Source organism: Alnus glutinosa, chromosome 5 (assembly GCF_958979055.1).
Source record: "Alnus glutinosa chromosome 5, dhAlnGlut1.1, whole genome shotgun sequence".
Classification (NCBI taxonomy): domain Eukaryota; kingdom Viridiplantae; phylum Streptophyta; class Magnoliopsida; order Fagales; family Betulaceae; genus Alnus; species Alnus glutinosa.
Window position 1 is genome coordinate 25373100 of NC_084890.1, and position 17348 is coordinate 25390447.

General features: G+C 35.9%; 1 protein-coding gene and 1 pseudogene across 1 annotated transcript; both read right to left on the reverse strand.

Moving 5' to 3' along the window:
• Positions 1 to 28: 28 nt before the first annotated feature.
• Positions 29 to 3040, reverse strand: LOC133868747 (putative F-box/LRR-repeat protein At4g15060). Its single transcript, XM_062305743.1, has 5 exons — positions 2952 to 3040; positions 2649 to 2735; positions 1531 to 2505; positions 1295 to 1438; positions 29 to 455 (listed from the first exon to the last, which is right to left on the reverse strand). Exons 1-5 carry the CDS (start codon positions 3033 to 3035, stop codon positions 102 to 104), a joined length of 1644 nt encoding a protein of 547 aa, XP_062161727.1. The 5' UTR covers positions 3036 to 3040; the 3' UTR covers positions 29 to 101.
• A 5635-nt stretch (positions 3041 to 8675) lies between these two features.
• On the reverse strand, positions 8676 to 16733 carry LOC133869160 (putative F-box/LRR-repeat protein At4g15060; annotated as a pseudogene).
• Positions 16734 to 17348: the final 615 nt, after the last annotated feature.

A 17348-nucleotide genomic window follows, 5' to 3' on the forward strand; every position in this document is an offset into this window, starting at 1 on the left:
AATCATCATGTAAACTGCACAATAAATATTCATCGTTTTCTTCCATGAAAATTTTCACAGGAAGGGCAAATTTCCCCCCACAAAAATAATAACAAGAAAGATCACACGAGTACTAAATCAACCGTAGATGGCACCTCCGGACCCAGAATTTTGAGAATTTTCTCTCGCTCAATTTTAGTTTTGGATAAGCCCATAACCCAGCATTCACCGTCGCCTAAATAAGGTGTTATTTCTAGAACAATTCTCATCTTCTCAAGCAGAATAGCATTTTTTAGCAGAAGTACGGCAAGGTCAAATTCAATTGGACAAGCAGAAAAACCACGTAGCTCCACTTTCTTGAGACACTGATGTTGACAATATTCTTTAAGAGGTATCTTCTTATGTTCTCTGTAATCTGCTCCTTCTATTATCTTTTGGCGCTTTATCCGGTCGTCCTCGCTGCAGGGAAGATGGAGCTAAAAACAAGAAAGAAGCAAAACAAAAATTGTACATTAAAACCAAGTGAGACTGATTTCCAATGGCTAATAATCACTAATGGCATAGAGCATAAACCACTCACATAATATCTTTTCAACTCTTAGATAACAATAACATCACTAACAACTCTTTCCGTTCACTTGTCAAAATCTATTGCCTAGAAGAAACTAGTGAATGTGAATATATAAAGTATAGAAACCATCCTATATATACTTTCACTCCAAATTCTTGTTAATATCATACAAAACAATGGGTGGATAACTACGTTCTGAAAAAAATTACTCAAAGCAAGTAGTAAACCAGGTTTGTTTTTTAACCTAAATTTTGTCAAACACTAGTTAAAATACTGGCAATCATTTCCACTCTCCAATCCCGAATCTTTCCAAAAAATTGAATGCAAAATGCATTTGAAATTATACCATAAAAATATCTCGGTGACAAATCCTTCCTGACGTCTTAGAAACAATAGGTGATATTTGCGTTTAAAAAGAAAATCTTTCAAACAATGGTGTAAAGAAAAGTGTAAAAAATATCTCTGCCATGTTACCTATAAAAGGAATACTTCCATTAATCAGGTCACAAAACACCCAATATTTATCCAAGTCTAAAGACTGCTCCAACTAATATATTGTTTGAAAACATAAAATGGAGCTTATGGCTTAAAAAGGGGTAAACAATCATACAAATCTTAGTTTAATAACATATCAAAAGAAAAAAAATAAAAAAATAAAGAGATTGTACAAAGTTCCAAGGAAAAAAAAGCCCAGTGCAGCTCAACAATCAAATAAAAATGTCCTTGATATAGAAGATAACTTACATCCATCTCCAGTTCAACCAATGATGGAGCCGCCTCCAAAAATGCAGAGGTCAGGTCCAGCAGAATTTTTCTAAATCTTACACCTAATAGCTTCAATTGCTTGAGTCTAGTAAATGTGGTTAAGTGCTTAGATATTAAATCAACCTGAAAGACAATGGAAAGAAATGATTAACTAGAGACATGATGTTCAAAAATGATGACAAAAAGTTCAACTAAAATTTTTGCTGTGGCAATACCTGGGCATATGGAGTGGACACTAATAAAGTCTCAACTAGAGGAAAGTCTTTTGCAAGTGTGCCAAGGACATACGCTATTTGAGTTCTAGGATCAGGCTGCAAAGTTCTACGATCAGACTGCAAAGTCACACATAGTCTAACAGGTTGTGCACTGTTCTTTAATAAGACCTGCCCAAACATCTTTGCGTCGTACTCAATTGATGCAACACTTACGGCATCATGAATTTCAACTCTTTCTAAAGGCTCGCAACGAAATATCCTCAAGTGTCTCAGCCTGAGAGACCGAAATCCACTAGATAATTTCAAACGAAATGGACAACGGCATTCGCTTATACTAAACCATTCTAAAGATGGGCAACTAGTCAAAATGTTATACACATTCTCTTGATTTAAACTTATCTTTTTCAATGAGAGGGATGAAAGGGAGTTCAAGCCATTGTAATTTTCTGGAATACTCAGGCTGCAAAAATTCAAAGACAAATGTTTTATCTTTGGCCGTTTCCCAGCTTGAGCAAATAGCCAATATGGAAATTTATAGAGGTCATGATACAAGTCTGACAAATGATCGTCTAACAGGTTGATGTCAAGCTTTTGAACTTGCATATCAATTGCAAATTGAATCCATCGATCAACGTCGCAACCATGATCACTACCCAACGGATACTCAACCCTGAAGGAATCTACGTTTTTGCCGACATAGAGTTCTAGAATATGATTGGCCCATCTAACAAATCTTCCCTTTTGCTTCTGTTTCCACTGAGTAGGCTGCCTTTTGAAATGGTCCAAGTATAAAAAATGTCCAAGCATGTTTTTGGCATCTAAGTCAAGATTAGAAGAGGTCCTCCAAATGTATCTCCATCTTTTTGAAAGGATACTAGTAGTGGCAGCTTCCCTCAATGAGATTAATGATATTATAGAAGAAAGAATGTCCACCGGCAATCTACCAGTCAGATCGGCCTCTAGGGCATTGTCAATCTGTGTGCACACAAAATAACATAAACAAGATTCCAAAGTAAAGGTACGTCTTTGTTGTTAATAAAGCCAAAAAAAAAACAAACAATTTAGAGTGTTTAATATAATGTGGATTACATAGAAATATATCTAAAACTTAAACTTACACCAAGCAACGTCTTGGCCTGAGATTGTGGCCACTTAAGTCTGGATTTTTGGTTTGTTGGCAACCGGTCCTCCATTATCTTGTCAATCTGATAATGAAGAGCAATGAAGCTCTCGATTAGCTGACATTATTATTATAGAGAAAGGTCTCACCTTTCATGAAATTGTTCCATAAAATTTAGTAAATTTGCATAATTATAAAAAGCTATGGCGACTTCGAATTCGAATTTCCCATGTTTCAAGTTTTCAATATCTGTCTCTATAAGAAACAAACAGGTGCAGCATATAAAATAATAGATAGATACCTCTGGCACAGAAAATCCAAAACAAAACTTGGGGATGCAATTATTGGGGCCCTCAGGCCGTATTTCCTCCTGTTCCCGCTTCATGATCATCCACTGCTCTCTGGCTAAAAACATTAGGGTTCAGTCAATGTTCTATACCAAACAGGACACAAATTAAAATATATTTAGGGAAGAAAAAAAAAAATATATATATATATATATATATATATATATATATATATATATATATAAAATCAGCCATCTTAAAATAGTTTATTGAATTTTCAAGTGTATTAATATAACTTATTAAATTATTAAAGTGTGTCAAAGAGGCAACTTTTGTCCAAATATTCCTATGATACCGTTATTTTCTTAAAAATTAAAATAAAACATTAATAAAAAAAACTGTATTTTTAAAAAATAAATAAAGAAATTTTAAAAAACTATTAATTTTAAACTAAAATTTTAAAAATTTTAATTAAAAAAAAAAAAGGAAGAAAATAGGTGCCTCGCAGAAGGAATGGCACAATATAATGTTTTAAAAATTAAAAAAGAAGAAGAAAATGGGTGGCCGGCAAAAAAGAAGAAAATGCTCCCCACCTTTGGTTTACTTGAAACATGGGTGACAAGTAGAAGACAACTCAATTATCATATATCCAGAGACTACCCAAGTAGAACATTGTTTGATGTTACCGCATCAATGACATAAACAAGTATGGTGTCTTAATAAATGTTCGGGGTATTAGAGTGGCAGTGGCCCAGTGCTGGCTTGGTGGTGGTCTAACAATGGTCTGGCTATTTAAAAATCAAAAAATGATTTACAAAATTTAAAAATGGAAATGATTTTTTGAAACTAAAGAAGCTTTTTTGTTAAACCGAAAATATTTTCAGTTTAACTATTATTTTCGATCGCACTAAACACCGAAAAATATATAAAATATATATATATATATATATATATATATATATATATATATATATATATATAGAAAATATTTGATGCCAAAAAAAAAAAGAAAAAAGAAAGAGGAACCTTATTGCATAATTCTCATTAAATTTTTATCATATGTACTGAAATGTCAAACGTTAGGTTTAAGGCAAAAAATTTGTATTACTTTTAAATATAGTCTTAATTTATTATCAACAATAATTGGTGCTTTACTTTTTATTTTTTTGACATGTCCACACAAAGAGGGGGAAGGGGATTTAAACTAGTGACCTCCGCTTCATGAGGGGTGGTCCTCAGCTAATTGAGCTACCCATTGAGGACTATTGATGCTATACTTAATCCTAATAAATGTTCGGGATATTAGACTGGCAGTAGTCCGATGTTGGCTTCGTAGTGGTCTGACTGTTTGAGAAAAACTCAAACTCGAAAAATGATTTACAAAATTTAAAAATAGAAATTATTTTCCAAAAATATTTTTGGTTTAACTATTATTTTCGATCGCACCAAACACCGAAAAATATAAAATATATATATATATATATTTCAGAAAACATTTGATGCCAAAAAAAAAAAAAAGGAACCTTAGTGCATAATTCTCATTAAATTTTTGTCGTATGCATTTTTACCATGTTTTGGCAAGGTGTTAGCATGATTTTTGGTTTTAATATAAAATTGAAAAGTAGAATTTTAAAGTCTCCTTAATGCTGGCCGACTTTATCGGGGTATTTTCATCAAAAATATCCAATTTTTCATTAATTGAAATCCAAGCTTATTTTGGAGTCTTACAACCCTAATTCTTGAGACTATTGCAAACAACCCTAACCCATTTAAACCCCCTTTAGTTGTGTGCCCCTAATAGACTCATTCTCTCAAAAGTTCTATATGATATAAGCCTGCCCGTACAAACTTTGGACTTCCAAATATTGCTTGGCCTATGCTTCCTGGGCCAATTATGATTGTGTTCCCTAAGTCCATTATATTATATCAAGACTAATGCTACATTCCACAAATATGTCACAAAGCCGAAGTAGCAAGTTTGTTTTTTAATACATTTGTTTATTTCTTGCATGTACACATCTCTTATTTGTATCATTAATATTGGATTACCATCATTGATCATTCCTAATATGCTTAATAAAAAGTTTCTCACTTCAAACTGAATTTGTGAAAGAGTGAAGTTGAAATAAATAAATTCAGTGACCAAATTTAGGCCTCCAAACATGCGTGTGTATGTCTATATATATATATAGTGTATTCATCATCGGAATAAATATGGTCAAAAAATCATCAATTTTAGTCAAAGGGAAAATATTTAGGGTATTACAGTTTTATTATAACTCATTTAAAAACTGATGTAACAGCCCAAGTGGCACTGCCACATCAACTACAATCAAATTTAATTATTTAGTGGCTAACGTGGCAGCTCGTACGCAGAAACGTCCTCCCTCGAAAGCCTCGGTGGGGTAGGCCACTGCTGCTCTTCTTCCCGTTCGACTTGCACTGTCTTTTGGCTGCTCCTCCTTCTTAGTCGAAGGTGACTCATTGCTCTCTATTTTGGTCATTAACACCTTTTCTTGGACTGCCCGAGTTCTCCCTTGTTAGCTTACTACCACCAATAGCTCAACCTCTTCAAAGACTAGACCGCTTCTAAGGTCTCTATATGTGACAATTCTCGGGCACACTTAGTTGTTAAATGTGTCGCTTCCTACTTGTTGTTTGGAAGCATTCTCAAAAAAAATTTATTCCTTGCCTCTCTTAGGATTAAGAGCGGTAAAGACCCCCATTGTAATTCTCCTCTTTTCCCCTTTCCCCATATTTAAAAAATAAAAATACTTTGTAAGTGTCGCATAAACTACTACGTCAGTTTGTAAAAGAGTTGTAGTACCCTTAGCAACACTCTAGTAAAGATATCGCCAACCTTGAAATTCAATAACGAGTTTCTAAGAGTATTACAACTTTTGTTTACAGATCACTATCAAATCAAAAGGAAGAATGGATCAATGGTACTGTAATTAGGGAGGCACTAAAAACTTATGCAATTAGATGGTTGCCAGATTCTTCCGAGACATTGGTTTCTGATGCTCTGCTTTCGTGGATGCCAAGTTTGGTAGTTTGTGGGGTGGGTGGTGTTCCCGCGAGCCTGTTGGTGCTCATGGGGTGGGGCTGTGGAAGAATATCAGGAACTGGTGGGGGGGTTTTTCTGGTCTCTCTAGATTGGAAGTGGGGGATGGGGCTAGGACAAAATTTTGGCATGATCTGTGGTGCGGGGATAGGGTGTTGAAGGAAGCTTTTCCTGATCTGTTTGGTATTGCTCGGATGAAGGATGCTTCTGTTGCGGATAATATGGAGTTTTTGGGCGAATCTATCCAATGGAATGTGAGCTTTGTTAGGGAGGCGCATGACTGGGAAATGGGTGTATTTGCATCTTTCTTTCATGTGTTGCATTTAGCCACAGTGAGTACAGATCGTGCTGATAGGCTTAGGTGGGTCCCTTCTAAGAAAGGGGTGTTCAAGGTGAAGTCCTATTTCAGCTCCTTGGCCGGCGGTGATAGTAGTCATTTCCCTCGAAAGAGTGTGTGGAGGACTCAGGCGCCTCCGATGGCGGCTTTCTTCGCGTGGTTGGCAGCCCTTGGAAAGACTCTTACAGCGGATAATCTCAGGAAGCGAAATATCATCATTGTGGATAAATGCTATTTGTGCAAAAGAGATGGGGAAACTGTAAACCACCTTCTTCATTGTGATGTGGCTTCTACTTTGTGGAATCATGTCTTTTCTCGGTTTGGTCTGTCTTGGGTTATGCGTTGGAGAGTTGTAGATTTATTTGCATGTTGGTCGAAGGCAGGTAGGTCAAGGAGTGCTGCAATTTGGAAGATGGTGCCTATTTGCATTCTTTGGTGTGTTTGGAAGGAGAGAGATATTAGGTATTTTGAAGACTTGGAGAATTCCATGGAAGATATTGTTGCTTCGTTTTTTTCTTATGTTGTATCTTTGGACGGAGGCTTTTTTGTCACCCGTGTCTATTAGTTTCTCTGATTTTCTTGTTCGTTTTTCTTTGTCTTCCTAGGTGTTTCCTTGTGTATACTTCCAGTGTACTTGGAGGGGCACCTTATGCTTTTTATAAAATTTCATTTACTTATCAAACAAATAAGACCAGTTTATTACTCATAAAAAAAATAAAAATAAACAATTATATGACATTTGCATATTCACATTAAATCATGAATGATCCTATGGTGTTGACGGCAAAAAAGAAAGAGAGAACATGAAAAGATTGTGAGAGAACAATGCTAGAGTGGCTGGCTTCTCTATTTATGCATTTTATTAATGATGTAAAATTACAAGATTGCCATTCCTTACATATAAAACTCAACACTTCCCCTCAATATAGAGCATAGATGTCTATTATCCCTAGCTTATTACACACACACACACATATAAAAAGATATCCTTACTCGGAATCTCTATGAATACATCTCCTAACCAATCAAAATGTTATCAAGTAAAAACTTGTGTTCACATAACCATATCTCGGATAAAGTGACAGTCCATCTAGGTATAATGTGTCCAAACTAAAAGCTTAAGCCAAAGGGAGGGTAGGCCCAACAAGTACATAAACCTATACCAAAGTCCACATGTGACCAATGTAAGACTTAACACCTCTTTCCAAGCCTTAAACACACAAACACGTGTGGAATATAGAAACCAAAAAACAAAGAAATGAACCATTCTCTGATACTATGAGGTTTTGCCAGATAAGATAAACAGAGTATGAAAAGATTGTGAAAGTACAACCTTAGGGTAGCTGGCTTCTATATAGGTGTGTACACACATACACCCAACGATGCAAAAATACAAGATTGCCCTTCCTTACTTTTTTTTTGATAAGTAATAAGTTGGTCTTATTAAAAGCGTAAGGCGCCCCTCAATACACCGGCAGTATACAAGAGAACACACCTAGCTAGAAAGTGAAAAACGAACAAGAAATTCATCAAAGGTAAACGACAACGGTGACACAAAAGCCACCGTCCAAAGATACAATGTATGAAAAAAAGAAGCTAAAATTTCCTCCAAGGATCTCTCCAAGTCCTCAAAACACCTATCATTTCTTTCCTTCCAAACACACCAGAGAATGCATGTCGGCACCATCTTCCAAATAATAGCACTCCTCGACCTACCAGCCGTCCACCAACACGCAAACAAGTCAAGGACTCTTAGAGGCATAACCCAAGACAGACCAAAACGAGACCAAAAGATTGCCCTTCCTTACTTATATTACTCTAATAGGTACATCATCGATTGGTCTTCTCTATATGCTCATCAAAATGCAATTTTGCACCTATAGACCACAAACATTTTATGCATGCATTTGACAATGTTCAGATCTGGACTATACATTTATGTTTCAAACAGACTTCTGTGCTTTGCCACTATCTATTATATTCTTAATAGGTTAGGCATCAATATTATCCTTGAAAACTCTCATATTCAAGCATGTCAATAGGGCCACGTTCTATTCCTTAAACTCATATGGAATTGATCCTGGAAGATAACTCATCAACCCATAAATTTTGACACCATATTTGGATGCATGCTAATGATCAATGCAGAAGCCTTACCAATGCAACAAAGAATGGAACTACTACATTTGAAGACTTGATAGCAGTAGCTTGCATCCAAGTTTTTCTAACAGCCATGCGTTCAGCAAAGTGATTAGTAGCAGATAGCACTCCAACAAAGACCTGAATCTTGCTCTTGGGTGTAGGATGGGTTTTCCACTTGTCTGAAAATTCCAATACTCATTGAGGTGAGAAACTCGGATGAGAAGTAGGGAGAGACATAGCATAAACTGAATGAACATCCACGTCTCCTTTAATTGCTAGTCCTGTTGCATCTTCAAGAGTAAACTCCTGAAGATACAGCAAAGCATTTCTGGGTTCAATACAGGGTTTATTGAAACAAAAAAGACTATGTGGAAATGCCAGAAATTTGAACAATAAACAGTATTATTATAACAAATATAGCTGTAGGAGCATGCTCCCACAAAATCTACAGATCAACAACTAACAAAGACTAGGAATGCCCAGTGGAAATGTAAATTTATAAAAACAAAAGGGAAAGTCATAAATCAAGTTCAAGAAGTAAAATAGAAGCCATGAAGCACAACACCACAAACTAAACTGCAAGTTCTCCTCACTTTGACCAGGACCTTCTTTAGATCTCCTGGGCAAGCATTCTCCATTCATGTAGGAGAGGTAGCAAACAGATGCCATCAGTAGTAAACTTCAAAAAAATTTCCACATTACTTACTGTCCTATATGGAAATGAAGTCAAATGCTGACCCCCAACATTGATATGGTACACATCAACACCAGCACGTAGGGTCAGGATAAACAGTCTGCCCTCCACAAAAGGAAATGGCCAGGTCACCTCTGGCTTTCGCTCACGCCCTATAAATCGCTTAAACCATGAGGTTGTCTTGGACTCTTTTGAGTCTACAATATCATTCCGCATCCATTTTTCGCATCTTCCATGTCCATCAACTGCCAAATACATAGATAAGAAACAGCTTCCAGCTCAAATGGTATTATAAAGTTGAGAGAATTAGAAGGAAAGAAAAAAAAAAATATAAGTCAAACCACATCACAATCAACCAGACCATAGGTAAATAACTAAAAGCTTATTTTCTATGGAGCATAAAAAAATTTCCTTCCTTCCCATAAAATTCACGTCATTAGTGCATAGCATGGTCAGGACAGTTCAGAAACAGTCAGCAAGTACTAGAAACAAACTAAAATTTGAAAGATTCAAGGTGACACAGTGCATTAACAGGGGCTCACAGAGGTTAAGCCTGGAATACCAAAATTTCAATCAATACACCAAGCTACTGAAGTTGAGTGGAAAATGGCAACTAAGGCTACAGAAAACATAATTGTTCAGACAGTGTATTTATGGTGCTTCACAGTAAATTTAAACAAAGATTATTGAATCACACTCAAAGCATGTTAACAGAGTTATTTGGCTATTTAAACTGCCACCAAACAAACTCAACATTGTGAAATTCAAAGAAAGTAGGTCATTTATAGTAACAAACCTAATGTTAAGCCCAAGGAAGAAACAGGATCAGTAAGACCATTCAAATGATGCTGCCCCGATCGAGCTCTTATACCACGTTAGAGACCACTAATACCAACTAGTGTATAAACCCCTATTAGGCTTGACACATAAACCATATTAGTCCAAATTGGTACACTCACCAATACACTAAGACGCACCACTATATAGGTTGATGTCAAGAATCTCATCAGCACAAAACAATGACAAAGCAGACGTCGGCCTGGTATGTAATTACCTGAATTTGGCAGCTCATATGTCACTCAAAGAAAGAAAAAGTTGTAATTAATATGCTAAGTTATCAAGGCTCATGCTTTTATTCCACCTGAACCAAGTTCATGTTAAGAGTCCCACATTGCCAAGGTATACTTGGGTTGTGGGCTTTATAAGCCTTGAACAAACCTCTTCTCTCAAGGTGCCTTTTGTGGAAGAGTAAGGCTCAATGGACTTTATCATGGTATCAGAGCTAATAGGCTAACGCCAATTATTAGATTCTGGGTTAAGTCTTTTTCTTTCTTTATATATTTTTTTTTGTAATTTATTTACTTCTATTTAGTTCTTTTATTTTTATTTTTCTTTTGTTTTGGTTCAGATTGTTTTACAATCATGAAACCCTCATTTTCTTTTATTTTTCTGTAATTTCTTTTATTTATTTCTTTTTTGGATTTTTTTTTTTTAATACTGTATTGCCCATGTCTCTTTGAGTCATGGCTTCTTCCTCTCTCTTTCTTATGGTTACCATATCATTCATCGATCAATGCCCTCTGTTTCTTTTATTTTCATTCTCTGTTTTTCTTCTTTTCTTTCTTTTGTTTTGTCCAATAATGGTGTGCATGAGTTGGAGATAAACTTTCATCCAACCCATGCTACAAATGTCTTTTATGTTGCTGTTCAATCAGAGGAACCCAACAAAAAAAAAAAAAAAAATTTTGTCCGTTCATCCACGCGCTTTCACGCGCCTCCAGAAGTTCCTGCATGTTTCTCATGCGCTCCACGCGCCTCTACCTGCCAACTCACGCGCTTCTACGCGCCTCCCCAGATGACAACTTGCTCCAAGCTCCACCTCACGCCGCCACGAGCCACCTTTTTCAGACACGACCACCGGATCCTTGTTCGAAGGCTGCCGATCTACTTGACGCAGCCATGAACGCGCCGCCAAATTCAGCCAAGCGCTTCCACGCGCCACTATCCACTTTGTTGTTCAGTTGGGCTCATCTGTCCAACCTGTACCTGCGCCACACCGGAACCCAGCCCGAGGTACCACCTGAATTGCACCACACCGAATCACAGCCGTGAGGGCTCACAGGTTTAAGGTGCTCCTGCATGCACTAGATCTTAACCCATCCAGTGGGTTTCAAAAAAAAAAAAAAAAAAAAAAAAAAAAAATCGAAAGAGGCCAAGTTGCCCATGTTTTCTTTCAAAAAAAAAAAAAAAAAATCAAAAGAGGCCAAGTTGCCCGTGTTTTCTTTCAAAAAAAAAAAAAATCAAAATCAAAAGAGGCCAAGTTGCCCATATTATTCTTGCCCATAGTTGGCTCATTCTCTTTTGGCCCATAGTTGGCCCCATCTCTCTTTTCTTTTGGCATTTGAGGTACTCTTTAAAACCCATGCCCTTTTTCAGCCCATAGTTGGCTCACTTTCTTTTGGCCCATAGTTGGCCCCATCTTTCTTCTCCTTTCACTTTCTTTGGCCCATAGTTGGCCCATAGTTGGCCCCTTCTATTTTGGCATTTGAAAAGTGTTATCACGCCTTATTTAGCCCACAGTTGGCTTCCATGTAAGGTTATAGTTGGCCCGTTCCGGCCCAAAAGTTGCTGCTGTTCAAGAGCTGCTGATGCTTCCAAATCTGACGTCATCAAGAAGCAAACTCAAGTTTTCACAAGTTTCCACCTTGAGTTTGAGGGGGAATGTTAGAGATAATATGTTGGTTGTCCCACATTGCCTAAGTGAGGAGAAGCTTTGGCCATTGACTTATATAAAAGCTTCATCCTCTTGTCCCACATTGTTAAGATAGAAGGCTCATTTCTATTCTAGTCTCTATAAATAAGAGAGCACTCATTGTATTCAACTTATTCAATAAAAGCATAATGTAGCCCTTTGGGCTTTATCTTGTGGATGTAGGTCATAGACCGAACCACGTAAATCTCTTGTCTCTTTTATTTTATTATTCCGCATTTTATTTCTTTTAGATTTAGATTTCTTTCATGGTATCAGAGCTTCAGGGCCTTGGACAATGTTGGGCCTTCCCTCCCGTTGTACACGTGTTTGGACAATAGTGCCACACGTGAGGGGGCGTGTTAAGAGTCCCACATTGCCAAGGTATACTTGGGTTGTGGGCTTTATAAGCCTTGAGCAAACCTCTTCTCTCAAGGTGCCTTTTGTGGAAGAGTAAGGCTCAATGGACTGTAAGGCTCAATGGACTTTATCAGTTCATAAGTCTGAAGTCAACTTCGTTGTAGAAAAAGAGATAAGAAATAATGGTGAATTGAAAATTTGACGCTTAACATACAGGTTATCCCTAAAAAGGTCAACAGAACCTTTTTTTTTTTTTTTTTGATAAGTAAGAAGATTTTATTAAAAAGCATGAGGCGCCCCTAAGTACACTGAGAATATACACAGGATCTACCAAAGCCAGCCCACAAAACAGAACTTATCAAAAGAAATAGAAAAAAAAAAAAAAAAGGTCAATAAGCTCCAACTCGAATGGCACTTCTTTCTTCCATAAGAACAAGGAGGAGGATGTGTCATTTATCAATCGAAAAAAAAAAAAAAATCAAGAAGAGAGGTAGATTAAGTCTAGGTCTAAATAAGTTTTGCAAAAGCTGAGTTCATAATCCCTTCATTGGGCATCTTGGTGTGTTCTTGCAGTGTTTCAGGACAGCAAGCTTGCCTTATATCCTCTTATTCGCAGTTCTATCATTTTGTTTAAATTTATTCTGGAAATAAATGCCAGAGAAGTTGTTTTGCTGAGATCAACTAGTTTTCTGTTAAAGGCACCACCAGCAGCCCTTTGGGCAGCATAATATGTTCATGCTATAATTTTTTGGGTCCGCCTCCAACTCACCTCCTCCATGAGAGTAGATCTCTCTAACTCGATCACAACCTCAGCCTTCTTTATTTTCTCCTCAACACCTAAGGCCCTTTCTTTTTCAATGACATCAAAAACACGTAACTCTTCTAGAAGGATCCTCTTCTTCCTATCTACATTGCCAAACACCTCCTTGTTCAATTTCTTCAAATCAAGTTTCAAAGCCTTAAGCTTTCAAGAGGGGGATATGCGCTTATGTAACATTTGTAATTAGTATTGATAGACTTGATATGTGTGACACCCAACCTTAGTTAGCTAACCTAAATAAATGGATCAACTGAGATTCACATGAGAAATTAAAACTTTCAGGATGCTCGCATAAAAATAAATTATAAAAAATTGCCATGTGACATTTAGTGCATATTTTTGCTTGAAAGTTCATAGTTTTCATAAAAGTTTTTATTTTATTTTATGATTTTGGTTTTAAAATATAATTTTAAAGTCTCATAATTCTGGAGACTTTAGAGGGTTTTCTTCTTTTTTTTTTGGTTTATTCTGCCCAGATATTACTAAGCTGCATGCTTCAACAACTAGGGTTTCTGGTTTTTACTTGCATAAATCTCCAATGGTGTTCTAAAATATCTACAAAACAGTAACAATACAATCATCCTTATCATTATTCAGAAACAAATCATGTAAACTGCACAATAAATATTCATCGTTTTCTTCCATGAAAATTTTCAAAGGAAGGGAAAATTTCCCTCCACGAAAATAATAACAAAAAAGATCACACAAGTACTAAATTAACTTTAGATGGAACCTCCGGACCCAGAATTTTGAGATTTGCTCTCGCTCGATTTTAGTTGTGGATATGTACATAACCCAGCATTCACCATCACCAAAATAAGGTGTTATTTCTCCAACAATTCTCATCTTTCAAGAAGAAGACACTGCCAACAAAAAAAGAAAAGAAAAAAAGAGGCACTTCTTGACATTTTTACCTTGTCATTTATAACAAATGTCAGGTTGATCTTTTCTATTGTGACGTATTGTTGGAAATTGTCAGTTAACAAAAGAATCATTCCTGGTGTTTTACAATGTGCCAAGAATGTTCAACTTTCTTGGCATTTCATTTTATTTGCCAGGAAAATTGAAAAAAAAAAATAAAATTCTAGCATTACGGCAGTGGCGTTATGAGGTCAGGAGCCAAATCCTTCCTGATGTCTTAGAAACAATAGGTGATATTTGCGTTTAAAAAGCGAATCTTTCAAACAATGGTGTAAAGAAAAGTTTAATAAATATCTCTGGCTTGTTACCTTTAGAAGCAATACTTCCATCAATCAGGTTACAAAACACCCAATATTTATCCAAGTCTAGAGACTCCTCCAACTTATATTTTGTTTGAAAACATAAAATGGAGCTATGGCTTAAAACAAGGGTAAACAATCATACAAATCTTAGTTTAATAAAGTATCAAAAGCAAAAAAATAAAAATAAATAAACACATAAAGAGATTGTACAAAGTTCCAAGGAACAAAAAGCCCTGTGCAGCTTAACAATCAAACAAAAATGTGCTAGATATAGAAGATAACTTACATCCATCTCAAGTTCAACCAATGATGGAGCCGCCTCCAAAAAAGTAGAGGTCAGGTCCAGCAGGATTTTCCTAAATCTTACACCTAATAGCTTCAATTGCTTGAGTCTAGCTAGTAAATGTGGTTAAGTGCTTAGATATTAAATCAACCTGAAAGACAATGGAAAGAAATGATTAACTAGAGACATGATGTTAAAAAATGATGACAAAAAGTTCAACTAAAATTTTTGCTGTGGCAATACCTGGACATATGGAGTGCACAATAATAAAGTCTCAAGTAGAGGAAAGTCGTTTGCAAGTGTGCCAAGGACATATGTCATTTGAGTTCTAGGATCAGACTTCAAAGTTCTACGATTCAAAGTCATACATAGTAAAACAGATTGTGAACTGTTCTTTAACAAGACCTGCCCAAACATCTTTACGTCGTACTCAATTGATGCAATACTTATGCCATCATGAATTTCAACTTTTTCTAAAGGCTTGCAACGAAATATCCTCAAGTGTCTCAGCCTGAGAAACCGACATCCACTAGATAATTTCAAACGAAATGGACAAGGGCATTCGCTTATACTAAACCATTCTAAAGATGGGCAACTAGTCAAAATGTTATCCACATTCTCTTGATTTAAACTTGTCTTTTTCAATGAGAGGGATGGAAGAGAGTTCAAGCCATTGAAATTTGCTAGAATACTCAGACTACAAAAATTCAAAGACAAATGTTTTATCTTTGACTGTTTCTTGCTTGAGCAAATAGCCAATATGGAAATTTATAGAGCTCATGATACAAGTCTGGCAAATGATCGTCTACCAGGTTGATGTCAAGCTTTTGGACTTGCATATCAATTGCAAATTGAATCCATTGATCAACGTCGCAACCATGATCACTACCCAACGGATACTCAACCCTAAAAGAATCTACCTTTTTGCCGACATAGAGTTCTAGAATATGATTTGCCCATCTAACAAATCTTCCCTTTTGCTTCTGTTTCCACTGAGTATGCTGCCTTTTGAAATGGTTCAAGTCTAAAAAATGTCCAAGCATGTTTTTGGCATCTAACTCAAGGTTAGAAGAGGTCCTCCAAGGGTATCTCCATCTTTTTGAAAGGATGCTAGTAGTGGCAGCTTCCCTCAATGAGATTATTGATATTATAGAAGAAAGAATATCCACTGGCAATCTACTAGTCATATCGGCCACCAGGGCAGTGTCAATCTATGTGCACCCAAAATAACATTAACAAAATTAACTCTTGTGCATACCAAGATTCCAAAGTAAAAGTAAGCCTTTGTTGGTAATAGAGATAAAACAATTTAGGGTGTTTATTTAATATAATATGAATACATAGAAATATATCTAGAACTTAAACTTACACCAAGCAATGTCTAGGGCTGAGATTGTGGCCACTTAAGTCTGGAAATTTGGTTTGTTGGCAACCGTTCCTCCATTATCTTGTCAATCTGATAATAAAGAGCAATGAATCTCTCGATTAGTTGGCATTGCTATAATATGAATCAATTAGGTTCTAAGAAGACAATAATAAAAATCATAACGAGACAAACAACAACAAAGATAATAACAGTATAATAACGTTCCAAGGGTCTTATGGTGACTTGGGTAGATCAATGAATATCCTGACTATAAGTAGATGAAGGTTTGTAAAGAAAGAAGACATTCTTTGGTTACAAGAGAGAACAAAACCAGTGTCAGAAACCTATGATTTTAAAAATAAAATAATATTAAATATATGCCTACTTTTTTTTTTTTACTAGTTGGGATGGCACGCGCAATGCACGTGCTTGGTTCCCTGTGTTATGTATTACTATAATTGTTAAGATTATAATTTTAATATCATACATATATTATATTATAGAATAGATTTAATATCTAGATTATTGAACAAGTATATATGGAATTTTCTTGACAAATAAAGTAAAAAACTATAAAATTAAGTAAATACGATATACCAAAAGAAAACGGAAGAGATTTAATTTAGATAGCACACATGTTGTCACTTCAAACCAAATTGTAACAACCTATAGGTACATACAATTGTAATTCCATCAAATGTTTCTTCATTATAATGCATAATGGACCTTGAAAAGCAATGAAGTTTAGTGTAAACCATGTTGCCATGAATAGCAAAACTTAAAAAGCATACATGCATGAATTATCACCATAATAGCATATCTATTTTTATATTTCCCTTTCAACGGTCCTAATAACCTGTACATAAACACTACCAAAGCAGTCTTAAAAGACAGCAATTCCGCAGCTCCATACCTGATGTATCTCTTTTTGGTTTGACATGTTGGAGTATATTTGTGACAACCACTAAAGGAGTAATAATGCTTTTATTACCAATTAAGGACTTCATTTTCTTTATAGGGGGGCATGAATGACGATTTCATAGACCATGTTCTTCTCTCAAAACCACCACCAACCTGCATGTGCAACAACTCTGGTGAAGACCCACAGGTGTACTCCCTTGTAGCTTGTGAACCAAATGCATGCTAGTAGTATTAAATATCTGTTAACCAAACCGAAACAATAAATCAATTTGCTAAAATAGTCACGGTTCTTGGGAAAAAAAAAAAGAGGATATTTCCATCAAGCTGTCAGTATTTGTTTTCTTTTTTTCTCCCTAGCCTAAAGAGGCATGCCCTTATCTTAAATTCCACAAAGCTCGGCTATCAAATATTGAAACTATCATCATTCATAATAATGAAACAATAATCAATTA

Coding starts and splice junctions, on each gene's coding strand:
- LOC133868747 (XM_062305743.1), bottom strand. CDS start 3,035: ATGAAGCGGGAACAGGAGGAAATACGGCCTGAGGGCCCCAATAATTGC. Junction 2,506..2,648: donor AGGCCAAGACGTTGCTTGGT/GTAAGTTTAAGT, acceptor GTGTGCACACAG/ATTGACAATGCCCTAGAGGC. Junction 1,439..1,530: donor TGTCCACTCCATATGCCCAG/GTATTGCCACAG, acceptor ATTGTCTTTCAG/GTTGATTTAATATCTAAGCA.